Consider the following 26932-nt stretch of genomic DNA (forward strand, 5'->3'; position numbering starts at 1 on the left):
CAAGATCTAGCAGCTGATAACTTCTTATCTATGTTGCCACCTATGAGGTCTCCGAGTTTCTGTGCGTGGTTCAGTTCTCCTGGTTTTGATTTTTAAGAGAACTCCCATTTTCTGACACTCAGAATTAGAGAATTTAGGTATTTTCACAGCGGCTTACTTTGCGCCACTTCTCTACTTCGGACCAGTCTTTTGGGGGTACCTGCAGAAAAATGCCTGGTGATAAACATTTTCTCCTTCAGCTTGCTGGAAGGCATTGAAGAATGGCAAAACAAATGAATTAATAGCTTTCTCATTTTAATTGTTTGACACATTGTTTTAAAATAATATTTTATCTTCAATAGAGCATGTTTATATAGCCTCTATTTATGCAGAGAAATGTAAAAAGGCACATATTCTTCTCTTGAGTTTTGGGTTATTTTCCGTCTTAGAAATTAGTTTTGCCTTATTTGAAAACTTCTCATGACAACTTGGTTTATACCTGTTAGCTACAAACTAAAGGTTTATACTTGTTAACTAGTTGTCTTAAAAGTTTTCAAGCAATTTATTCTGAGGAGCTAATAGAAATAAGGCATCAAGAATGTGCATACTTGGAATTCTGTTTCCTGAAATTATGCTCTGTTGGATATAAACATGAATAGGAAAATAAATTTATAATTCATATGACCTACAGAAGGGATTTGGGCTGTACTTGATTCCTTCCTTTGGCATTTAAAGAAAAAGTGATAGACTTCAATTTAGTAATGACACACAAAAGATACTGAGTTGCGTTCTGCTTTTCCCAGTAAATAATTTAGTATAACCTATCAGGTGAAGTCAGGAATAACTAAATATAGGGAAGTTCAAATAAGATTTGGGGCATACCTGCCATTCATTGTGTATGTTTAAACAAATGGAAGCTCCATTTGTTTTAATACTGTGTTTCTGATGACTATACTACATATTAAAATAATGTGTCAGTAAAACTGTACCAATACAAGAGAGCTTTTTGAAAAATAAATTTGCATGGCCGTAAACTTGTATGCAGAAATTTTGTAGATCATTAAAATCTAATCGTTTGTATTTCTGCAGAAATAAACATAGTAAGATTTTACAGAATTACTAGGTAGTGCTAGATCTATTTTTTATCAAATTTTTACTGTCATTGAATTCTGCCTTATTTTCAGAGGAAGGTAAATCCTTGTATATATATTATAATGCAGAATTAGCTATTTCCCTCATGCCTATGGAGAATGTTTTGGGAGATAACTCACAATCCTTAAATATTCTAGATACCAGAATATTTGGGTGGATGAGATAATAGTTGGCATGTATTGAGCATTTACTATTGTTAGGCATTGCATTAGGTGATTATGTATTATCTCCATTTTACAGGTGAGGAAAGTAAGATAGAGGTAAACTAATGTGCCTGTTTCTTGCTTTGCCTGCCTGAAAAATCTTTATTGGTCTCCTGAAAAATCTTTATTGATCTTTTGAAGGTCATCCCACAAGCCATCTCCTTTCTTCCTGGTTCACTGTCCCCTCTATCCATACCTTCAGTTCAATAGGTAGAATCAGTTGCCTCCTGCTCCGTGTTACTGTTGTTCTTCATTGAATGCGTCTTCGTTACAGGTTCTTGCACATCTTCCCTGCTTCTCAACATTGCAGGGTCCCATTAGTGTTTGCGTCTAGCGCCTTAGCTTTCAGTATTATCTGTATGTTGATGATTCCCAGGTTTATATCCCTAGTCTGGCCCTCCCATCTGAACTCAGTCTACTCCATATCAGTTAATGGCAGTTCCGTCCTTTTAGTTGTTCAGGTCAAAAACCTTGAAGTTTTCTTGACTTGTCTCTTTCATGTCTCATGTAAGATCTTTCAGTAAATCTTGTCAGTTCTACTCTGAAAATACATCCAGGATCTGACTGTTGTCATTGCTATTCCGAGGTCCTATCCACCATGAATTTCTGCAGTAACCTATTTGGTCTCCTTGTTTTACAATCCTGTTCTCCTTCATTATTTTTCACACGGCACCCAAACTGATCATGCCATATGTTTGCTCAAAATCTTCCAGCATCTTCCCATTTCAACCATGATAAAAGCCAAAGTGATCTTACAGTGTTCTACAAGGCCTTATACGATCTGGTTTCCATGTAGCTTTTGGACCTAACTCCCTATTTCTCTTCCCTCTCCTTGAACCCACCAGGAATGCTCCCACCTTCGAGCCTTTGTATTTGTTTCTTCTTTGTGGAGTACTGTTTCAGAGATAATCTCCATGGCTCACTCCCTCACTTCCTTTAGGTCTTTACTCAAATGTTACCTTCTCAGGAGGCTTTCCCCAATTACTCTGTTTAAAATTACACCTCAACTCCATCTTCCCCTTTCCCAATCTTACCTTTCTTCAAAGCACTTACCATGATCTACATACCATATGTTTTAGTTTTTATTTTATTTTATTTTATTTATCCCCCAATTAGAATGAAAGCTACTTGAGGACAGGTGATTTTATTCACTGTTTTGTTCAGTTGCTAGATCCCCAATAACTACAGTGCCTGTGGTGAGCACTCATTAAACGTGTTGAATGAATGAATAGTAAGTGTGTATGTAAGTAATGACATTAACCAAGTCTAGGAATATGGATACAGGTTGAGTATCCCTTATCCAAAATGCTTGGGACCAGGAGTGTTTTTGATTTTGGAATATTTGCATTATTACTGGTTGAGCATCCCAAATTTCAAAATCCGAGCACCAGCTTAAAAAATTTTGATTTTGGAGCATTTCAGGTTTCAGATATTAAGAGTTGGGATGCTCAACCTGTAGTATGTTTAGAGCCAATAAGAAAAATGGTTTGTCATTTCAGATAAAGTCATGGTTTAAGCCTTGGGTAAACTCTGATAAAATTACGTTCTTGTAAACTCTGAACACAGGCCGTGTACTCCATTAACAAATCCTTTTTGTTATAGGTATATAGGTATAGGTATAGGTATATAGGTATAGGTATAGGTATATAGGTATAGGTATAGGTATATCAAAGGTATATTGATATAGGTAAAAGGTATATCAAAATACCTTTTAATAAGTTAGCCAAGGCTCAAAGTTGGAGAAAATCTCAGACTGGGCTGAGAAGGCAAATGTAGGATTATCTTATTTGCTGCTGCTGGCCTCTTTCAGTTAGCTAAGGCCTAACTGTGCAGCATACTAAACACCTGAGGCTCACATGGCAGCTCAGGCTTTCGTTCTTCCAAGTTGTCAGGCTTCAAGAGTGTGAACAGCTGTTCCCAGAAACAGGGTTTCCTCCCTCTTGGGCGTGAGTGCCAGGGTGGTGGTGTCTTTATTGCCTGGAGGTGGAGGAAGAGCTCTGCAAATGCACAGTGGGAGAGTTAATCCTGAAACCCCCTCCGTGCTTCCTGTGTTATTTCAGTTTTAAGTGTTAAACTGTTTTTTTGTTTATATTAAATATATTTAATATTATAAATACATTAAATAAAATACATTTTTATTTAATATAAAACCTGTGGGCCTCTGAAGTAGGTAATATTGGTAATGTGTATTATTGGCTGGACATTAGGTAATAACATTTTACCAAAAATTATGTCTGTAGGTGTATGGTAAATACACCTGATAGCAATAACTTAAGCGTGCCCTGAGAATGACCCTGTATTGCAGACACACCTGGATATGTGTTTCAAGCTAGGGAATCAAAATGGCCCACCTGGAGATTCATTCCTTGTCTGTGAGGAACATCTGAGCCCCCAGCCCATCCAGTGAAACATAGGCCATGCAGTGGATCAAGGCCCCGAGTTTTGGGTTGAATGAAGGTTGCCAGGTGGAGGTTGTTAGGGAAATGTTAAGTGAAAATGCTGTATAAACCACATTTTTGCTATATAAACCACTTTTTGCATGCGGTTATGGTTCTCCTGCCCAGCGCATTGCCACTGAGTATACAGTTCTCCTGTCCAGCCCACTGTCACTGGACTCTCCTATGTGTGTTGCCCCCAATAAAACCCTGTGTCTCATTTCCTGGCTCCGGGTCTCTTCTTAGGCCTCTCAAACATGGGTATCTTCCCCACTGGAGGCAATAAGGGTTCGGCACAACAGTATGTACACACACATAAGTATGCAAATGTATCACTGAAGTACAATCTGTTCAGTAATAGCAGTTTTAACAGCATTATACCTACCTCAGCAAGCAAGCATTTAATAGAAGTTTTTCTTGTGAGTGAATGAATGTGCTGTAAGTTGATATTCAGGTGATTTTAGTATTACATAGTTCTCTCGTAGGACTTTGGAGTATAGGTTATTCTGTATTACTTAAAACCTGATGCAAATGTTTTTAACAATCAACCAAGTGGATTTTAAGGCTGTCAATTTTATACAAATTAAATCAAGAAATGACAACTAGTATACTCTCTTGAATATTTGGCCATCTCAGTTTCACGAAGAAGTATATTAAGGGATTTTCATTTTCTGTAACACTGTTACAGATGAGTGATAAATAACACAAAATACTGTAACAGACCATAACTGTGATTTTTGATCTTGTATATTTGCTTAGCTGGAATTATCAGTTATCTACTATAGGGGAAAGTCTGTTTTCCCAAGGGACATAGAATTTTAAGCAACCTTTCGGTGAATCTGACAGGATAAATTGTTTGTAAAATATACTCTTACATAACTATAGACAGATCTATGTGAAGGTTTTGTATATGAACCAATTGAATATGCGATGGATAATTTTGTTTTTAGAAAGACTGATCCAGGCCGGGCGTGGTGGCTCACGCCTGTAATCCCAGCACTTTGGGAGGCCAAGGCGGGTGGATCACCTGAGGTCGGGAGTTCTAGACCAGCCTGACCAACACGGAGAATCCTCATCTCTACTAAAAATACAAAATTAGCCGGGCATGGCAGCGCATGCCTGTAATCCCAGCTACTCAGGAGGCTGAAGCAGAACTGCTTGAACCTGGGAGGCAGAGGTTGTGGTGAGCCGAGATCACGCCATTGCACTCCAGCCTGGGCAACAAGAGCGAAACTCTGTTTCAGAAAAAAAAAAAAAAAAAAAAGAAAGACTGATCTTTCTCACTAGGCCACTCACACTTAAAAAAAAAAAAAAAAGAAAGACTGATCTTTCTCACTAGGCCACTCACACTTAAAAAAAAAAAAAAAAGACAGACAGACTGATCCTTCTCACTAGACCACTCAGACTTAAAAAAAAAAAAAAAAAAAAAGACTTACCTTAATCTATGCTTTCAGCCAGACAGTACACAGGCAACAGCATCAGTATATTGAGGCCATTGCAAGTTCTTCCTGAACATTTCCCACGATTTCATCTGTGGACAGATGCTTATTGTGTTTTGGGAAATCTCCCAAATACATGTCAATTAGCTGTCGATGGAATAGTCTTACAAGATCTGACCCCTAGTTCTACACATATAGTCATTTGGTTAATCAGTTTTACTAGAGTTGATTAGTATATTTTGCTTTGGGGTAGTAAATAATGATGGAGGAAAAATAAAATCCTAAAAAACAATGACAATATTTGATAAAACTTTTTATTTTCAGTGGCTTTGAAGCGTATGTTGAATTTCAATGTGCCTCATATTAAAAACAGCACAGGAGAACCAGTATGGAAGGTAAGAGTTTATCTTAATGGGAACTGATTTCTGTTTTCCTCAGCCCTTATTGGTGGTAATTGGAGGGAATTTATTGTAATATGGAAGAAGTAACACATATTAGTTATCATGAATGTTTTATCCTTATTTAACATGATCTCAATATGAATTGTTTTGACAGACATTCTATGGAGTGAGACAGGTGATAAAATAGTAATTTTCATCTAGGGAGTCCAGTTGATCTCTTTGGTAGGATGTCACTGATAGGTCTTTTTCCTGGTTGGTATTTTGTTCCTTAGCTTTTCAAGTCCAGACTTTGGATTTTATAAGCTTGCTTGGAGTTAGTCACATTCAGAGGGCCTGGATTATTTTAACAAACTCATGAGAAAATGATCTGTAAACTATAATACCACTTTATTAATTTATGAGATATAAAACTTAATTGAACCAGAAAGCAATCTACAATCTTTTCCTTTGAGAAATACTGGAGAGCCTTTAAAAATTCCAATTCTTTAGGCTTCTTCATTTTAAACTTCATGCAGACTCTCTTTCTTCAGATGTTATAATACAGTTGATTGGGTTTAAACTTACTGGTTAACAGTCTGTATATTTCTCTCTTGCTAAAAATTAAGAACAAATCTACATGTTTAGAATTTAGGGTGTTTTGAAAACTCTCTTGAGTCTTTATAAGTCCTTTGGGTTAACTCTAAAAGTAGTTAAAGTTGTCTGTATTGATTTCATAGTTTAAGCTCCAGAGTATCCCCTAATTTTCTCCTTCTTGTTCCTTTGTGGGCATCTTCCTATTGCCTCTTGCATAAACTATACTTGTTTGTTTCTAAGACCAATATTGAGCTTTTGGTTGAAATAGTTTGAGAATTTCTTGGGTACAAATTTTTGTCAGATACTTTTCCTACCCATCACTTTTTATATCATTAAAATTAATAATACACATGTATTGAGATTAAAAGAGGGAAGATTTTTGAAAGATGCAACGTGAACCTTTTATAACTAGAGCAGAAAGATTTTTAGCCTCTGTAAAGGAAATCCTGGCATTTAAGAAAATGTGTTTTCATAACAACATGTTTCATTCTCTCATTAACAATTTCTTACTCCATAAATAATTATTGAGGTAGTTGTGAAAAATGCTTACCAGTTGAGGATCTCTTTTATTTGTCTTAACTGTGAAACTAATTTTGAGTTAAAAAGCCCATTTGGAGTTCTTACCACACCTCAAAGCTGTCTGTTTTAATACTCTGAGAATGTGAGGAAGTGTATTTGATAGACTTAGTCTATCAAATACTCTTTAGGGACTTAATTTTTTTTTTTTTTTTTGAGATGGAATCTCGCTCTGTCGCCAGGCTGGAATGTAGTGGCGCAATCTCAGCTCACTGCAGCCTCCACCTCCCAGGTTCAAGTGATTCTCCTTCCTCAGCCTTCAGAGTAGCTGGGATTACAGGCACCTGCCACCACACCCAGCTAATTTTTGTATTTTTAGTAGAGAAAGGGTTTCACCATGTTGGCCAGGATGGTCTCTATCTCTTGACCTAGTGATCCGCCCACCTCGGCCTCCAAAAGTGCTGAGATTACAGGCGTGAGCCACTGTGCCACAGCCAGGAACTTAATTTTTTTAAATGAGTATCTTTTTAACCTGAGATGCTTAAAATACTAAATTTTTTATTGTAGTCCTGGAACTTGTTATATATTAGTTTTGAAAATGGCTAATTTTTACATCTCTGTTTTTAGAAAAGATATATGTGAACTGGAAGAAAAATAAGGGTATGAACGTGAATTGGCTTTAAGTTCAAAGTTTATGATAGCTTAAGGATTTTATAGTCTCTATTTTTTTAAAACCTAGAAAAAAGAATTTTATAAGAAGAAATTGATATAATTATTTATTTTAGCCTGAGTAGTAATGCTTTAAGAACGTATTACTGCCTGGATGGACATTTGGGTAAATAATGATGGAAAATATTAAATTGAGGCAAGGATAACAATTCAGTATATATGATGTATTAAAATTTACTTCAACATTGTCTTAATATAGGTTCACTATTGGTTGTTCACTGATAATGATGGAAAATGTTAAATTGAGGCAAGGATAACAATTCAGTATATATGATGTATTAAAATAAAATTTACTTCAACATTGTCAATATAGGTTCACTATTGGTTGTTCACTGATAATGATGACACATGGGTTTTTTTAATAGGTACTCATTTATGACAGATTTGGCCAAGATATAATCTCTCCTCTGCTATCTGTGAAGGAGCTAAGAGACATGGGAATCACTCTGCATCTGTGAGTTTTTACATATTTCTAATAGTGGTATTCATTTAAAGAACATTTATAGAGAAAAATAGTGTTAGGTTACAGTATTTATGTAGTATTGAACATTTTTTCCCTGTATCTTCTTTATTCAACCCCTTATTTCTGGGATTTAAAAAAATCCTCAGTCTGAGGCTTTATAATTTCAGAATTTAAATTTTCTGCCTTGTGGCTTTTCCTTAGATTTGGTTTACCCTCTATGTAAAGGAAAAGAACTAGTAATCTTAAGGTCTCTTCCAGCTCTAAAAGTGTTTTGTTCCTTTAATTTAAATACACAGATTCTCCTTGACCTACAATAGGGTTACATACTTATAAACCCATCATAAGTTGAAATTTTGTAAGTCAAAAAAATGCATTTAATACACCTAACCTACCAAACATCATAGCTTAGCCTCTCCTACCCTCAGCATGCTCAGAATACTTACATTGGCCTACAGTTGGGCAGAGTCAGATCTAACACATAGCCTCCTTTATAACAAAACCGGGCACGGTGGCTCACGCCTGTAATCCCAGCACTTTGGGAGGCCAAGGCGGGCAAATCACAAGGTCAGGAGTTCGAGACCAGCCTGGTCACGTGGTGAAACGCCGTCTTCACTAAAAAAAATACAGAAAATTAGCCGGGCGTGGTGGCAGGCACCTGTAATCCCAGCTACTCGAGGCTGAGGCAGGAGAATCACTTGAACCCGGGAGGCAGAGGTTGCAGTGAGCCGAGACTGCGCCACTGCACTCCAGCCTGGGCAAAAGAGCAAGACTCTGTCTCAAAATTAAAAAAAAATTAATTAATTAAAATAAAAATAAACTTGAATATCTCATGTAATTTATTGACTGCAGTGCTGAAAGTTGAAAACAGAATGTTTTTATAGGTGCTTAAAGTATGATTTCTACTGAATATGCACTGCTTTTGCACCATCATCAAGTCAAAAAATCCTAAGTTGAACCATTGTAAGTCAGGGAGTGTCTGTATTTTTTTTAAAAAAAGGAATATCTAATTAATCATTAATATGAAAAATTTAAGTGACTATGAAGTAATGACTGTTAATCACCATAGTGGGCTATCTGTGTTGTCTTAACTGTTAAGTTTGTGTGATTATATTGCTTCTGATATGTTTAATAAAAATCAAACAAATGCAGTACTTTATGGGCTTGCCTAGTAGAACATTTGGAGAAGGGGCCAGGCACAGTGGCTCATGCCAGTAATCCTAGCACTTCTGGAGGCCCGGGTGGGCGGATCACTTGAGGTCAGGAGTTCGAGACCAGCCTGGCCAACATGGTGAAACCCCGTCTCTACTAAAAATACAAAAATTAGCTGGGCATGGTGGCATACCCACCTGTAATCCTAGCTACTTGGGAGGCTGAGGAAGGACAATTGCTTGAACCCAGGAGGCAGAGGTTGTAGTGAACCGAGATCGTGACACTACACTCTGGCCTGGGCAGCAGAGCAAGATTCTGTTTAAAAAAAAAAGAACGTTTGGAGAAGGACTGTGTTCATGGGTAGATACTAATATTTCTGTATACTAAAAGAGTCCAATTTTATGGTGTTCTAAGCTATTTGCATTTCGTTCTATTTATGATGTTATAACCAATTTTTATGATATCATATATTGAATTGAAATGTACTCTTACTGGGAATATAGTTTTAGATTTTCGATAAGTAACTTGACAGAATCTGGTTTAATCAGCTCAAATTCTTCAGTTGTATAATGAGCATTTGTTAATAGACTGTTATAGTTTGTCAATTCCAAATGTCCTTTTTTACATTTCTGAAATTAGGATCTGTCTTATCACTGATGATATATCATAACTGGCAGCATTTTTATTTCTCAGTAGTATATAAAATATATTTTAAAAATTATGTTTTAAAATTGTTACCACCTTGGGTTTCATGAAATACGGTATTTGATGAGTTTTCCTTTCATTTTTATGTCAGACTGAAATAAGCAGATTTGCTTTGATAATGTGTTAATTCTTATGGACTGAAGTAAAGTTTAACTTCATGCTATCCTTGGAAATTGTGGTTTATTAATAAACATTGAGTGCCATTGTCTCTGTACTAAGTGTTTAACTCCTTTATTTATTAATTGAAGGACTGAAGTTTAGAAGGCTTAAGTGATTGTCTCACATTTGTACAACCAGTTAATAACAGAGCCATGGCCACATTGCTTGACCACTAATTCTGTGCTGTTTATCTACTGAACTGTAATGGCTCAGTAACAGTAACTAACAGAAGTGAGGCCTTACTCAGTACTTCATTCAGGGGTAATAGGATAGTCTACCAGTTTGAGAGTCTCGTAATCTCTGCCTAACTTGCTACTTGCCACCAGAGCATGGAAATATTACACAGCTACCATGGTGAACTCTTGTGTACTTTGCCTCCAACCATTCTCCTCTATTTGCTGGAGAATACTGTATCAGTTACTTTATACCCTGCAAGCTGGTTTAGGCTAATTTGTAGGAAACAGTAATTACAAGTTTCCACAGTATGAAATGGTGGTTGTAGCCCATTAGACAGTTGGACAAGCAGTGTGAAAAAGACCACAACCTATGGCAGCCATCACATTATCATTCTTGATATCAGTGGCAACAGTTATTAAACACAGACTCACTGGCAGCGTGTGCCTCTTTCCTCTCTCTCCTTGATTATAGAAGGATGACTAGAGAGAGGTGAATATTCCTCGTATAAGCATGGTTTGATGTTGGGATATTTGTATGGAAATTGTTCCTAAATTGTAAAAGGAGAAAACTGTAAAATGACTTAATCTATAAGATGCTTACATTCTCTTATGAAACAATAAATAGACAAAAATAGATTGTCTTTAATTTTTAAGGAAACATTTATATACCTTTCATTTAAAAAATATATTTGATTTCATGTTTGGTTAAATTTTTTTATAGCTTCTAAAGAATTGCTCTAAAAATTTTTTCATTGCATCCCCTAGCTTTCTGATTTTCCCCTCAGAGAGCCACACTTTCCTTACATTCACCCTTCCCCTCTGACCACCACATTTCTATGAAAAGTGGGAATAAGACTGATTTTGAATATGTTTTAGTTCTCATTCAAGGAGAGTGTTGGTAGAAAAGAATGTCTGACCATAAGCAGTGCTAAAAGTGTGAGCAGAATAGAACAAATGAAGACTAACAAGAAATTAGGGTCTTACTAATGCTAATAAATAATAACAACACTGACATGGGAGAAAGCTAGGTTAACTCACTGATTAATTGCAACAAGAGCTTTTAGAGCACTGGTTACTGTCCTTGAGCTAGTGAACTCCCATTTTGAGGAATATTGTTTTAAATAAGTGAATAAAAAATAAGTTTTAGTTCCTTATGTCTTCTAGGCTTTTACACTCTGATCGAGATCCTATTCCAGATGTTCCTGCAGTATACTTTGTAATGCCAACTGAAGAAAATATTGACAGAATGTGCCAGGTAATATGGGTTCTTATTTTCTGGACTCCTGAATTTGGAAATGGATTTTTTTTCAAGAAAAATTCCTAGATGTCCAGGGTGCAAAATCAGAAATTCCTATGCCTACTTTCTCACTCTGATTTTTGAGACTATCTTTGAATTCCAAATAGCCTGAAAGACTTAAAACTTTTGGCTGAAGAAGTATTATACAGTAGTCCTCTCATGTCCACAGTTTCACTTTCCACAGTTTCAGTTATCCACAGTTAACCAGGTACTGAATATATTACAGTATTTTGAGAGACCACATTCATATAACTTTCATTACAGAATATATTTTCTGTAATATATTTCATTACAGAATATATTTTCTGTAATATATTTCATTACAGAATATATTTTATAATTGCTCTATTTTATTTCTAGCTATTGTTGCTAATCATTTACCGTGCCCAATTTATAAATTATAAATTAAGTTTTATCATAAATATGTATGTATAGGAAAAAACATATACGGTTCAGTACTACCTGGTTTCAGGCATCCACTGGACTCTTGGAAAATAACCCCTGCAAATAAGGGCGACCACTGTACTGGTAAAGTCTGAGTCTGGCTTTAAAAAACAGAAAGCCTAGGTATATTGCCTTTCTAACTTATATAGGGTTTTCCTTTTCTAAAATAAGGGTGAGATTAGGAAGTCCACGCTGGTGCAGAAGTACTATAAGGTAATCAAAGACCCAGGCTCCTTCTGTCGCTGATCATTCATCTTTAGTTTGTTGGTTTTCCTTGTCTTGCTTGTTGCTGCACCTGTAGGCATCAAATCTATGTTCACATCAAGAAGAAGAGGGACATGGACTGTGCCAGCCCTGACTGTTGATTTTGATCAGGAATTTAAGCCTTTCCAGAAACTCCCAGAAGACCTTTATTTATTTCTCACTAGGTAGAATCAGTTACAAGGGTGGCTGCAAAAGTCAATATTTAGATGAGTCACCCCAAAGAAAATCTAGCAAGATTCTTTTAGCAAGGAAAAGGAGAAAAGTAGATATTGGATAGGTAAGTAACAGTGTCTTCCACAAGTCACAACATCTTTGTTATTGACTGTTGAATCAAATTGCTATTTAAATTGTTAGTGACGTTTGCAAATTTTGTGTCCTGTGTAGCTTTATGATGCCCAGCTTTCTCTTTTACCCTGCGTAAACTCAAGTATGCTATTCATGAAAGAGGTACCACTTGCAATCTCTTCTTCTTTCATTTTTTAAATAACACCTTTATTGAAATTATAATTTACATACCATACAATTCACCCATTTAAGGAGCACAAGTGTATGGTTCATTGGTTTTTAATATAGTCACAGAGTTTTGCAACCATCACCACAGTCAATTTTAGAACATTGTCATTACCTCAAAAAGAAACCTGGTACCATTTATCACATCCTCAACCCTCCCCCATCCTCTTCCATCCCTAAGCTACCTTCTGTTTCTCTATATTTGCCTACTCTGACCATTACATATGAATGAAATCCTATAATATGTGGTCTTTTGTATATGGCTGATTTCTCTTAGCATAATGTTTCCAAGGTTCATCCATATTGTAGCATGAATTGGTACCTTATTCCTTTTCGTGGCTGAATATATTCCATTGTATGGATGTACCAAATTTTATTCATCCATCTACCACTTGATGGACATTTGGATTGTTTCTACCTTTTGGCTATTAATAATGTTGCCATAAATATTCATGTGCACGTTTCTCTGTGGACATGTTTTCAATTCTCTTGTGGCCATAAACACATAGGAATAAAATTTCATGGTCAAATGATAACTCTATGTTTACCTTTTTAGTAATAGACTGTTTTGCAAAGTGTGGTTGCACCATTTTATAGTCCCACCAGTAGTGTGTGAGGGTTCTGATTTCTCCAGATCCTTGCTGAACACTTACTATCCGATATTTTTATTGTAGCCATCCTAATAGGTTTGAAGTGGCATCTCATTATAGTTTTGATTTGCATTTCTATAATTAATGATATTAAGCATCTTTTAACATGCTTATTGGCCATTTGTATGTCTTTCTAGAAATATCTATTCAGATCATTCACCCAGTTTTTAATTGGGTTGTCTTTTTATTGTTGAGTTGATAGAATTCTTTTTCTGTTTTGGATACTAGACACTCACAAGTTTATGATTTGTAAATATTTTCTCCCAGTCTATGGGTTATCTTTTCATTCTCTGGATAATGTCCTTTGAAGCACAAACATTTTTGATTTTGATGAAGCCCAGTTTATCGGTTTTTTTTTTTTTCTTGAGTTGCTTATGCTTTTGGTGTCATATTTAGGTAACCATTCCAGATTCTTGTGTTTTCTTCTAAGAATTTTATAGTTTCGGCTCTTACCTGTAGGTCTTGATTCCCCTTTGCATTATTTTTATATATGGTGGGATGTAGGTGTCCAAGTTTATTCTTTTGCATGTGGCTATCCAGTTGTCCCAGCATAATTTATTAAAGAGACTATTCTTTCCCTAGTGAATGGTCTTGGCAGCCTTGTCAAAAATCAGCTGACCACAGATATCTTGTTTGATTTCTGAACTCTCAGTTCTATTGCATTGATATCTATGTCTTTCCTTATGCCTGTACCACACAGTGTTGATATCTCTTGCTTGATAGCAAGTTTTGAAATTGAGAAATTGTGTCCTCCAACTTTGTACTTTTTTTCAGACTGTTTTGGCTTTTCTTGAATTTCCAAATTACGATTAGCTTGTCATAAGTTTTGTGCTTCTTTTGTTAAATTTATTCTTTCATGTGTTTAATGCTTATTATGAATGGAATTCTTAATTCCATTTTTAGGATTCTTCATTGCAATTGTATAAAAATTCAATTGATTTTTATATATTTATCTTGTATCCTGCAACCTTGCTGAACTTATATGTCCTTTTGAAATGTATGCATCATTCTTTGACCACTTCCTTACTTTCTGGCACAATAAGATGTTCCAATATAGCCTAGGATTTTACTTTCTTTGTCTCAGCCCAGGATTCAGATGTTTTTCTGAGGAGCTCTGGTTGCTTTCTGTAAAGAATGGTATTTAGGAATCAGGATCTAGGCATTAGGTATATTCATTGTGACTAGAGTGTCACTGTTCTTAGGTCCTCTCAATGGAAAAAGTTAGGAAATTATGTATTTATACATACACTTTTATATCTGTATTTATTTCTACAATTCTCCCTCTCTTCTCCTCACCTATCCAGATAAACAGATAACCTCCAAAACTGTTTCAGCTCAGCAACACAGGATTCACTCTAGCGTTTCCCTTTTCTCTTTACAAATTTGTAACTCCTTTCTCAGAGTGAAAAACATGGTTCCCAGTATCGTGAACATATTACTTATTTCTCAATCCTCATACATAAATAATCTCTTGACCTTGATTGAACCACTACCCTGATCACCTTCCTCACAAAGGCTCCAACCCCTCAATGTTTCACATTTTAACATCGCTGAAATCAGGTGCATCTTAAAATTGATCATGTCACAAAATTTTATTGGCATCATTAATTCTTAGTGTTACATAAAATGATGGTTCTTGTTACAGTCAATGACATCTTAGATTTGAGGAAGTATTGTTATTTCGATATCTATTTGCTAAAAGTATAAGAAGATAAGTAAATTTGACTTAAGAATTTGCATAACTTAAATTGCACTACTTTTGAGCAGTTGAAAAGAAATACCTCTAGAATTGGTAATTGGATTTATAACTTGTCTGTGTGCAATGAAGGATTTGTTGTGTCATCACATGTCCAGAACAGTTGAAGATCGTGTCTGCCAAATATAACAAGCATTTTACTATATTAGTGGACCATATCTGGATATTTTAAGAAGAATGCAGATAGGCTGTATGAAAGCAGTTTGTACTCTATTGTAATTAATGAGATTTTGTTGATAATATAATTTTATTACTTTATTAAAACATTTTAGTTACATCTGATAACCAGATAACCAGTACTACTTCAAAGGTTTTTGCTCTTGGGATACTTTTTTTGATTGTCATTTAAATATCCTGTCTTTTAAATATAACTTTGCCTTATAGTAGTTGAAACATATGTATTCATGGTCTTCTTTATCCTATAAGAATAAAGTTTTCATTGTATTGATAGGATCTTCGAAATCAACTATATGAATCATATTATTTAAATTTTATTTCTGCTATTTCAAGAAGTAAACTGGAAGATATTGCAAATGCAGCGTTAGCAGCTAGTGCAGTAACACAAGTAGCCAAGGTAAGAGAGTTTGGTGGGTTGATGACATTTTGTCAATGTAAAATTTAACACTGTTCTGAAACCCGTAGTTGGCATAGATATCTATTTGACAGATGACCAGAACGACAGAAGTGTTTAGGCTCAATACTTTTATAAGGAGTTCTGATAATATAAATTATATTCAAGTTGAACTAGGCAAAATAAGCCAAACTAAAGGAACCTATTATTTAATGAATTTGAAAGACAGAAATAAAAAGCAGAATGAGTTTTGCTTTAGTCTGTGATTTGTATAATATTTTTAGGTCAACTCAGAAATCATTTGACAGTTATATTGTCATAAACTGTATTGAAAGTATGTTGACATTGTTTTATCTGTAATCATTATAATCATCGTACTATTTCCAGATCTTTTTTTTACTTAGGAAAGAGGATCCAAAGTGCCCGTGTTGCATATTGAGATCCAAAGTGCCTCTGTTGCATATTAAGAGAAAAAGAACCCATGACAGGCCCGCAATTCTACATCATAGTGACTTTTTAGTCAGGTTCAGCTTCAGTTATAAATCAATTTGTAAAATATATTTCAGGTTATAATCCTGTAATGCTCTGTATTTCTTGAATTTGGACAAGATATGCATTAAAGTTCCAGACAACTATCTAGGACAAATAAAAGACTAAACAACCATGCATATACTTTCTATTCTTTTTCTACTGATAGATTTTTCATTGTTAGATTTAAATAGACCACTAATATTTCTGATTAGTTTTTGAGGCTTATGCCTTTAATCTTTGTGCTCAAAATTTATTAACTTCACATAAAATAATGGGAACAACTTTTGTTTTCTTTCTTGTTTTGTTTTGAGACAGTGTCTCGCTCGCCCAGGCTGGAATGCAGTGGTGCAATCACTGCTTGCTGCAATCTTCAGCTCCTGGGCTCGTACCACCCCACCCAGCTAATTTTTTTAATATGTTGCCCAGGTCTCAAGCTTCTGGCCTCAAACAGTCCTCCCACCTCAGCCTCCCAAAGCTCTGGGATTACAGGTGCAAGCCACCTCACTCAGCCTTAATTTGGTTAACTAAATTCAGTGTATTTCAAATAGTTCTCTTAATTTTTCTCCTACTCTGCACTTCCAAAGAACTGGCATAACTTTTTCCCACTTTATTAGAAAAGTTCTTGGTGTAAAACAATTACTGTGACTTTTTTAGGAAAATGTGATGAAAATGATTGTTAAAATTGTATGTTTTCTTCAAAATTGATATCCATTCCCATCACAACCACAATTTAAGTTCTTGTATCTGCTTAAATTTTGTTTTCTGAAAATGTTACTCTCCTCCTTCATATTTATTGCCCAAAGACTTGTTTTTATTGCCTTAACTTACTCTTTACTCCTCATTCTTGTTCAATTAGGCTGTTACACAGTACAATTTTTAGTTATTGAATGTAATTAGGATTTTTTTTCATTTCTACCATTGGTAGGTTAGAGCAAACTAAATTTACTTTCAATATGGCTATATTGTAAGATTGATTTGTAAACCTTTTCTTTTGTTTCTAGGTTTTTGACCAATATCTCAATTTTATTACTTTGGAAGATGATATGTTTGTATTATGTAATCAAAATAAGGAGCTTGTTTCATATCGTGGTATGTAAAAATAGAAATGTTGCAATTCTTTGTTAACAAAATGAATGGTATACTGTAAGAAAAAAAGTGAATATGTTTAATGGACTTCAAAACCAGCTCGTTTACAGCAGTAGAGCTATAGAAGCTTTTTAAAAGCACACAGAGAAAACAAGGCTCAGACTGAATTTTATTACATTTAAACGTTTAATAAACCTGTTTGGTAAACTCAAAGAAGTACCAATTCTCTGACCTTTTCTATACCCCCACAGCAACTTGCATGAATGGTTCACTCATGGCAAGTAAGACAATATTTTAGTAGCAGATTTCAAATTTATCATCTAGTACTTTGATCTTGGACAAGAACAAGTTAGCTTGCTTCTCTGTGCTTATAAAACACTGGAACCAGATGATAAGCTCCCTGAGAGAAGAGAATGAATCTTTTGGTTTCATTGAGCTCTAGAGCATCTGTTCTTGTGGAAATTCCTAAAAGGATATAAGTATTTGCTCAATTGTTCATGTGAGAGATTTTTGACAACGGTTATTATTCACAGAAATCTATTTACAGTTGCATTTTAAATGAATTAGCAACTTATTTAAGTTACATATTTTAAAACCTAGTTTTCCTTAAGCCTTTAAATTGAATATGAATTGTTTTATATTGTTTATAAATCTGGTAAAGTAAAAACAAGCATCTTTACTTTATTCTTGATGGATTAACTCATATTGAACAGATTAAATTCTCCTAATCAGTCCCCTTTAACAAGTTTAATCAGAAAAATTGGTGTGTTGAATTCCCTTAAACATTTTAAATTTTATTAATAAATTCAGAATATTAAGTGGTTTTTTTTTTAGGTACTGTACTTCATATACCAGACCAGACAAGTTTATAATTCTAACAAGCAAAATCTGCCCAAGTGTTTAAATAATTCTGTAAAAATAATTAAATTTGTAATGAGTGTAAAATTTGCTAAATATTCGTATACTTATAAGTTTAATTACATTTTTTATACCCGCCAGCTTTTTTGAAAGATCACATGTTTGAGATTAATTACAAATTTCAAAGTGTAATCACATGGCTAATCACCCAGATTCTCAATAATGATAATAGTAATAGCTTGCTCTATGCCAATCAGTGTTTTAAGCATGTTACAATATGAGCTAACTTACTCCTCAGAATAACTTTATGAAGTAGAAATTATTTCCATTTTCAAGATGAGAAAACAGACATAGCTGTAAGTAACTTGATGAGGAAATGGTAGAGCCAGCTTACTAAACACAGGCAGTCTCACTCCAGAGATAACATTCTTTATCATTATGTAGTCATATACCTAATTGTCTCAAATGGTACAATGCTTTAAAAATTTTAAACAAATATTCCTAAATATGATTATATTAATAGCATGGTATTGATTTGCAAATATTTTTCATTCTAAACTTTCCATGGATTGGGAGCAAGGAGATTTATTATCCCAGTCCAACTAAGGCTGCTATCTTAGACAAAGCAACTGTTATCTCAAGTTGAGGTTATTGATTAGCAGTTTATGACTGTTAGGTCATAAACATAAAAGTTAGGGTTACTTTTCATTCAGAGATGTGGAACTAGGATATAGGACTCAAGGGCTGGATGCTTCCATGTAGATTTTTCTAGTGCCAGTAATTAACAAAAATGTACAAGTGATTTAACTAAAAGGTTTGAAGTGTCTACAGATCACTTGTGCCACTGATTAATGAAATGAATTGGGTATGTTTCCTTGAATTGATATCCCCTGAATTCACATAATGCAAATTGTATTCTTTATGATATTGATTTCATCTGATTGAAATAGATGGTATTTGCAACACCTAAGTAATGGCCCATTTCCTTCTTTTAGATTCTGTGTTGCCTGATTGAATTCTTTTATTATGTGTTGTCTGGGTGGGCCACGCTTTCTGTAGATACTTGGAGATATCCAGTTGAATTCTGCTTTCCTCTTATAGTAACCACAAGTGGTATTAAATTTTATATGTGTTTTCACTTTCAGGTTATTGGGACATTAAAAATACTTTGTAGATAATAGTTTAGACACTAATCTTTCAACATATAGTTATTGATGTACTTCGTCAGACACTGGGCCTTGATATTGTGAGAGGAAGATAAGTAAGTCAAGGTCTTTGTCAAAGACAGTCTACTCAACAATGTTTCTTAAAGTGTAGCCCCAAGGCCTATTTGCATTAGAATTGCCTGAGGTGCTTGTCAAAATTATAGGTTGTTCGCCCCCGCCCCGAGACAGAGTCTCTCTTCTGTCGCCCAGGCTGGAGTGCAGTGGTATGATCTCAGCTCACTGCAACCTCTGTCTCCCAGTTTCAAGCAATCCTCCTGCCTCAGCCTCCCAAGTAGCTGGGATTACAGGTGTGTGCCAGCACACCTGGCTAATTTTTGTATTTTTAGTAGAGACGGGGTTTCACCGTGTTAGCCAGGCTAGTCTCAAACTCCTAACCTTAGGTGATCTGCCCCCTCAGCCTCCCAGAGTGCTGGGATTACAGGTGTGAGCCACCACACCCAGCCTCAAAATTATAGGTTTTTTAGAATTATTCATATCCATACAGAATCCCTAAAGGAAAGGGATAAGAATCTTTAATTTTTAAAAACGTCCAGAGAATTTTTCCCCATATTCCCTGGGTGATTCTTATACTCAGTAAAGTTTGGGAACTACTTATATACACTCTTGTAGATTAGAAGAGAAATTTATGTAACTTAATATAAAGAAAATGATATGCAATGTTGGTTGTGCTGTAATTTATTTGCATTTCCTTTTCTGGCTGTAGTTGGGTAACAGAATCAGTAGTTTCTTGAGGCCATCTAGTGTTTATGAATAAAACTATGGAATATGATATTTATTTTCCTTTTTGGCAAAAATTTTGTAAGTTTACATCGTGGGGTTGTTTTTCTTAGTAGTAGTCTCCTAATGTCTGATATTAAGGTAGTTTGTTGTGGTTATTTATTTTTCTCTTTGAGGTGGTATAATTTTTAACAGATATTTATTCATTTAAAAGAAGTTTAAAGCAGGCAGGGTGTGGTGGCTCATGCCTATAATTCCAGCCCTTTGGGAGGCCAAGGTAGGAGGATCGCTTGAGCCCAGGAGTTCAAGACCAGCCTGGGCAACATAGGGAGACCCGTCTCTACAAAAAAAAATTGTTTAATTAGCAGGGCGTGGTGGCATGTGCCTGTGGTCCCAGCTATTCTGAAGGCTGAGATGGGAGGATCACTTGAGCCCAGGAGGTTGAGGCTGCAGTAAGTCGTGATCATGTCTCTGCACTCCCTCCTGGGTGACAGAACAAGATCCTGTCTGAAAAAAAAAAATTTAAACCAAAAAATTTCACTTGCTGAGTTTTATTATATGTCAATTAAGAATTTAGTAATAATTTTAGGAGTTTTAGAAAGATGAGGCATAAGTTTGGGTCAACTTTTTCTCCTTTTCCTATGTCATTTTAGCCATTAACAGGCCAGATATCACAGACACGGAAATGGAAACTGTTATGGACACTATAGTTGACAGCCTCTTCTGCTTTTTTGTTACTCTGGGTAAGTTTTCCAGTCTTTCTGGTTATTCTTCAAAGTAAATTATTTAACAAGTAATTTTAATGTATTACACTGTAATGTGATTCGTTCTCACTTACCTGGATCTCTAGAGGTTCTCGAGTGGAGTAAAATATATATTCAATAGTATATAAAAACAATTCTTCCAATAACTTGATGTGGTTCTCTTAACATTTAACAGATCTATTGAGTTGTCATTTTAGATGTCTTTGGTAGTTATAATTTTCTACCATATTATTTGAATGGCTTGGTGGTGACTTCACCTATGTGCCTGTTAATTTTCTTTTAATATTTCATTATGAAAAATTTCAAACACATTTCTAAATAGAGAAATAAATGTTTGGTAACTATTAATTTCAGATGCCCAAGGCTCCAGAAAACATTATGTATGTAATACTAATCTACCTATACCTTCAAATTTTATTTTTAATTTTTTTTAATTTTCAACTTTTATTTTAGGTTTGGGGGATACATGTGCAAGTTTGTTACATGGGTAAATTGCGTGTCACTGGGGTTTGGTGTACAAATGAATTCGTCACCCAGGCCATGGTACCTGATAGGGAGTTTTTTGACCCTCATCCTCTATGCTCAGGTAGACCCCAATATCTATTATTCTCATCTTTGTGTCTTTTCTTTTTGTTTAGCTCCCACTTACAAGTGAGAACATAGGGTGTTTTGTTTTCTGTTTCTGTTAATTCCCTTAGAATAATGACCTCCAGCTATATCTATGTTGCTGCAAAGCATATGATTTCACTCTTTTTTTATGGCTCTATAAGTATTCCATGATGTATGTGTATCACAAATTGTTTATCCAATCCACCCTTGATAGGCATCTAGGTTGATTCCATGTCTTTGCTATTGTGAATATTACAGCAATGAACATATGGGTAGATGTGTCTTTTTCGTGGAATGAGTTATATTCTTTTGGCTGTATACCCAGTGATGGGATTGCTGAGTCAAATGGTAGTTCTGTTTTAAGTTCTTTGAGAAGCCTCCAAATTGCTTTCCACAGTGGCTGAACTAATTTACATTCCCACCAACAGCGTATAAGTGTTCCCTTTCCTCTGCAACCTCACCAACATCTGTTATTTTTTGACTTTTTAATAATAGACATTCTGACTGGTGTGAGATGGTATCTCATTGTGGTTTTGATTTGCATTTCTCTAATGATTAGTGATGTTGAGCATTTTTTCATATGCTTGCTGGCCACGTATGTCCTTTTGTTTTTCTTGAGAAGTGTCTGTTCATGTCCTTTGCCCATTTTTAATGGGGTTGTTTTTGCTTGTCGATTTGTTTAAGTTCCTTATAAATTCTGTTGGATGCATAGTTTGCAAATATTTTTTCCCATTCTGTAGGTTGTCCATTCACTTTGCTGATAGTTTGTTTTGCTGTGCAGAAGCTCTTTAGTTTAATTAGGTCCAATTTGTCTGTTTTTGTTTTTCTGGTGGTTGTTTTTGGAGACTTCAGCATGAAATCTTTGCCAAGGCCTGTGTTCAGAATGTTGTCTAGGTTTTCTTCTAGGATTTTTATAGTTTGAGGTCTTACATTTAAGTCTTTAATCCATTTTGAGTTTATTTTTGTATATGGTGAAAGGAAGGGGTTCAGTTTTAATCTCCTGCGTATAGCTAGCCAGTTATCTCAGCACCACTTACTGAATAGGGAGTTCTTTCCCTATTGCTTGTTATTATCAACATTGTCGAAGATCAGATGGTTGTAGGTATGTGGCTTTATTTCTGGGTTCTCTAACCTGTTCCATTGGTCCATGTGTCTGTTTTTGTACCATGCTGTTTTGGTTACTACAGTAAAAGCCGTGTAGTAGTATACTTCGAAGTCAGGTTGTGTAATGCTCCCAGCTTTGTTATTTTTGCTTAGATTTGCTTTGGCTATTCAGGCTCTTTTTTGGTTCTGTATGACTTTTAGAAAAGTTTTTTCTAATTCTGTGAAAACTGACATTGGTAGTTTGGTAGGAATAGCACTGAATTTGTAAATTGCTTTGGCAGTGTGGCCATTTTAATATTGAGTCTTCTTATCCATGAACATGGAACGTTTTTCCATTTGTTTGTGTCATCTCTGATTTCTTTTCGTTTCGTAATTCTTGTTGTAGAGCTCTCTCACCTGCCTAATTAATTAGGAATACCTGCTGTATTCCTAGGTATTTTCTTCTTTTTGTGGCTATTGTGAATGGGATTGCATTTTTGATTTGGCTCTCAGCTTGGATATTATTGGTGTATAGAAATGCTCCTGGTTTTTGTACATTGACTTTTGCATCCTGAAACTTTACTGAAGCTGCTTATTAGTTCTGGGAGCCTTTGGGCAGAGAGTATGGAATTTGTGAGGTATAAGATCATATAACCTGCAAAGAGATAGTATGACTTCCTCTCTTCCTATTAGGATGCCTTTTATTTCTTTCTCTTGCCTGATTGCTTTGGCTACGACTTCCAGTACTATGTTAAATGGGAATGGGTGTCCTTGTCTTATTCAAGTTCTCAGGGGGAATGCGTACAGCTTTTGCCCATTTATTATGACATTGGCTGTGTGTTTGTCATAGATTACTCTTATTATTTTGAGGTATGTTTCTTCATTGCCTAATTTGTTGAGGGTTTTTTTGTGTGTTTTTTTTTTGTTTTTGTTTTAGATGAAGTCTTGCTCTGTCGCTAGGCTGGAGTGCAGTGGCACAACCTCAGCTCACTGCAACCTCCACCTCCTGGATTCAAGCAATTCTGCCTCAGCCTCCCGAGTAGCTGGGACTACAGGCACATGCCACCACGCCCAGCTAATTTTTCTATTTTTACTAGAGATGGGGTTTCACCATGTTGGTCAGGATGGTCTCAATCTCTTGACCTCGTGATCCACCTGCCTCGGCCTCCCAAAGTGCTGGAATTACAGGCGTGAGCCACCACGCCCAGCTGAGGGTTTTTTAAATGAAGTGATGGTGAATTTTTTCAAAAGCCTTTTCTGTGTCTGTTGAGATGATCATATGGTTTTTGTTTTTAGTTCTTTTTATGTAATGAATCACATTTTCTGATTTGCATGTGTTGAATCAACCTTGCATCCTGGGAATAAAGCATACTTGATCGTGGTGGATTCATTTTTTTGGATTCAGTTCGCTAATATTCTGTTGAAGATTTTTGCACCTGTATTCATCAGGGGTATCAGACTGAAGTTTTATTTTTTTGTTGTGTCTCTGCTAGGTTTTGGTATGAGAATGATACTGGCCTCATTGAATGAGTTAGGGAAGAGTCCCTCCTCCTCAATTTTTTGGAATAATATTAGTAGTATTGGTGCCAGCTCTTCTTTGTATATCTGTTAGAATTTGGCTGTGAATCCATCTGGTCCAGGGCTTTTTCTGGTTCATAGGTTTTTTATTACTGATTCAGTTTTGGAATTTGTTATTCCAGAACTTCAGTTTCTTCCTTGTTAAACCTTGGCAGGTTCTATGTTTCCAGAAATTTACTCATTTCTGTTAGGTTTTCTAGTTTGTGTTCATAGGGGTGTTTGTAATAGTCTCTGAGGGTTTTTTATATTTCTGTGGGGTCGATGATAATGTTACCCTTGTCATTTCTCATTGTGTTTATTTGGATCGTCTCTTTTTTTCTTTGTTGACCTAACTAGTGGTCTACCTATCTTGTTTATTCTTTCAAAGAAACAACTTCTGGTTTCCTTGATTCAAAATGTAAAGCACTGATGTAGATTGTCTAAAATTGTGTTTAGTATCTAATATGTAACTTTGTGCTTTACTATCACTAATGGATCACTTTAAAAGCCTAATTGCAATTTTAATTTTTTAGACACTTAAAACCTTTTTGTTAAAATGATTCTCACACTAGATTAATAAAATATGTCACACACAAAAATTAAGAGCTACCATGTATAGTCTTAAGATTTAGACAAATGTTTAGACATGTAGAGAATTTATATGCAAATTGTATGGCTCCCTCCTTTCAGGGATTTTTTTTTTCCCCTTAATTTCCAGCCCTGAGCTCCAATTTTTGATTCTTCAGCTCAGTAATTTTCCTGTTTTCTGCTTGAGTTCTTTCTCCTGTGTGCCATGTAATGTGTCAGGTACCCTCAGGAGAAAAGCTGGTTAAAAATATATATTACCTTATGTGATTCTCTTCTTTCAAGAGTTAACCCCTCCAGTTTCTGCCTGCTTTGAACTGCTTTCATTGCCCTCATATGGTTTGTTGTTGTTGTTGTTTTATATATAAAGAAAGTACACGTATACAACTTTTAGTGTTAAACAGACATAATTTTCTTTCTATTTTGTCACCCCACACGATCTGTAAAATTTTGCCAAATGCTAGGGAGGTTGCACTGCAACCTCTGCCTCCCAGGTTCAAGCGATTCTCCTGCCTCAGCCTCCTGAGTAGCTGGGATTATAGGCATGCTCTACCACGCCTGGCTAATTTTTGTATTTTTAGCAGAGACGGGGTTTCACCATGTTGGCCAGGCTGGTCTCGAACTCCTGACCTCAGGTGATCCGCCCGCCTCAGCCTCCCAAAGTGCTGGAATTACAGGCATGAGCCACCATGCCTGGCCAGTGATTTATTTTTCAAAGGAGAAATTGAAATTATTGCCAATCTGACATAGAAGGATGTCAACACTAAATTGTTACATGGGGAAAAACAAGTTTTAGAACAGTATATATACTATCGTATTTTTGTTTTTTTACATATACACACAGACTTAGTAGATTATATGTAGAAAACAACATGGAGGCATCCATTTCTAATTCTAATGGGGGTTGTGAGGGCTGGAATCAAGAGGGTTAAGTTTATACATTTCTAATGTTAATTTAAATTTTTTATTACAAACATTTATAACTTTTGCCATCAAAAGAAAACACAGTTTTGAAAAATTTGCTATTTTGTGTTTTTACTTTTGCAATTGACTGAGTATATTCATATTTCCTATAGAATCTAAAATGTGACAATTTGAGCATATAAATATTACAGTGTTCTCAGTTTGTCTTATGAGACTTTCAGTGCAGTTGGACTTTTTTTCTATTTAGGATTTCAACCTATATGAATAATGTGTTTTCTATTATTTAAATTGGTATTTTAAAAAAGCTACAATTTTTTATTGTCAATTTGTAAAATAAACAAAAACTAGCAGTCCCCAAACTGCTAAATTAGCTAAGCTCTTTTCATTCTTTTCTTTTAAGTCAAATTAATGTGAATCCTGTGAGTAGAGTAAGCTTATGTATTGAAACTGCCTAGACCAGGTGCAGAGGCTCACATTTGTTATCCCAGCACTTTAGGTGGTTGAGGTAGCAGGATCACTTGAGCTCAGACCAGCCTGGACAGCATAGTGAAACTTTGTCTACAACCTTTCGAGTAGCTGGGAGCACAGGCACACACCACCATGCCCAGCAAATTTTTTGCAATTTTTGCAGAGACAGAGTTTTGCCAAATTAGCCAGGCTTGGTGGCCTGTGCCTGCAGTCCCAGCTACTCAGGAGGCTGAGGTGGGAGGATGGTTTGAGCCCAGCAGGTCAAGTCTAGCCATGACTGCACCACTACACTCCAGCCTCCTAGCCTGGGTGACAGAGTGACACCCCGTCTCAAAAAAAAAAAAAAAAGGAAAGAAAAACTGCCCATAGGGGATCAAAATACTGATTTAGTCAATCCTTTGGAAAAAATGCAGTCGCACTGATTGGTCAGCTCCATATAAAAATAGTTTTCTTCTGACTCCCTGTTGTTTTCTTTATTAATGGGAAGGTTCATTTCTGAAACTTGTTTTTACCCTTGAAATTATAAATCCTTTTATGTGAGCTTGTGAGGGAAATTATAAATCCTTTTATGTGTGCTTGTTGGGGGAGGGTTGAAAAATTACCTTTTGAGTACAGTGTTCACTGTTCGGGTGATGGGTGCACTAAAAGCCCAGACATCACCACTATGCAATATATGCATGTAAGAAGGCTGTACTTGTACCCCCTAAATATATTTTTTAATTTTTTAAAAATTAAAACAATGTGGAAAAATAAATACATAAAATCGTGTATAACGTGAAATTGTATGTATCTATCACATCTGTTATTTTTGATGCTGATGTATTTTATAAGTATCTATTTTAATTAAGAGCCAAGATCATTTCTAACATTTATTGTTAAAATAGGTGCTGTTCCTATAATCAGATGTTCAAGAGGAACAGCAGCAGAAATGGTAGCAGTGGTAAGTTCATGCG

The 26932-nt window shown here is 35.5% G+C and overlaps 1 protein-coding gene across 3 annotated transcripts in view; it reads left to right on the plus strand.

Moving 5' to 3' along the window:
- Positions 1–26932, plus strand: part of SCFD1 (sec1 family domain containing 1) — a 108181-nt gene that overhangs the window by 1516 nt on the left and 79733 nt on the right. For 2 of the 3 annotated variants that reach the window (XM_003952459.6, XM_009427617.5), the window contains exons 2-8: positions 5533–5603; positions 7793–7881; positions 11244–11334; positions 15452–15574; positions 17104–17191; positions 20643–20732; positions 26864–26919. In XM_003952459.6, the coding sequence (XP_003952508.3) occupies positions 5533–5603; positions 7793–7881; positions 11244–11334; positions 15452–15574; positions 17104–17191; positions 20643–20732; positions 26864–26919 (608 nt within the window). The remainder of the gene's footprint in view (positions 1–5532; positions 5604–7792; positions 7882–11243; positions 11335–15451; positions 15575–17103; positions 17192–20642; positions 20733–26863; positions 26920–26932) is intronic. The other variant, XM_003314289.6, reaches the window with a different exon arrangement.

Source organism: Pan troglodytes, chromosome 15, assembly GCF_028858775.2.
Source record: "Pan troglodytes isolate AG18354 chromosome 15, NHGRI_mPanTro3-v2.0_pri, whole genome shotgun sequence".
NCBI classification, from domain to species: domain Eukaryota; kingdom Metazoa; phylum Chordata; class Mammalia; order Primates; family Hominidae; genus Pan; species Pan troglodytes.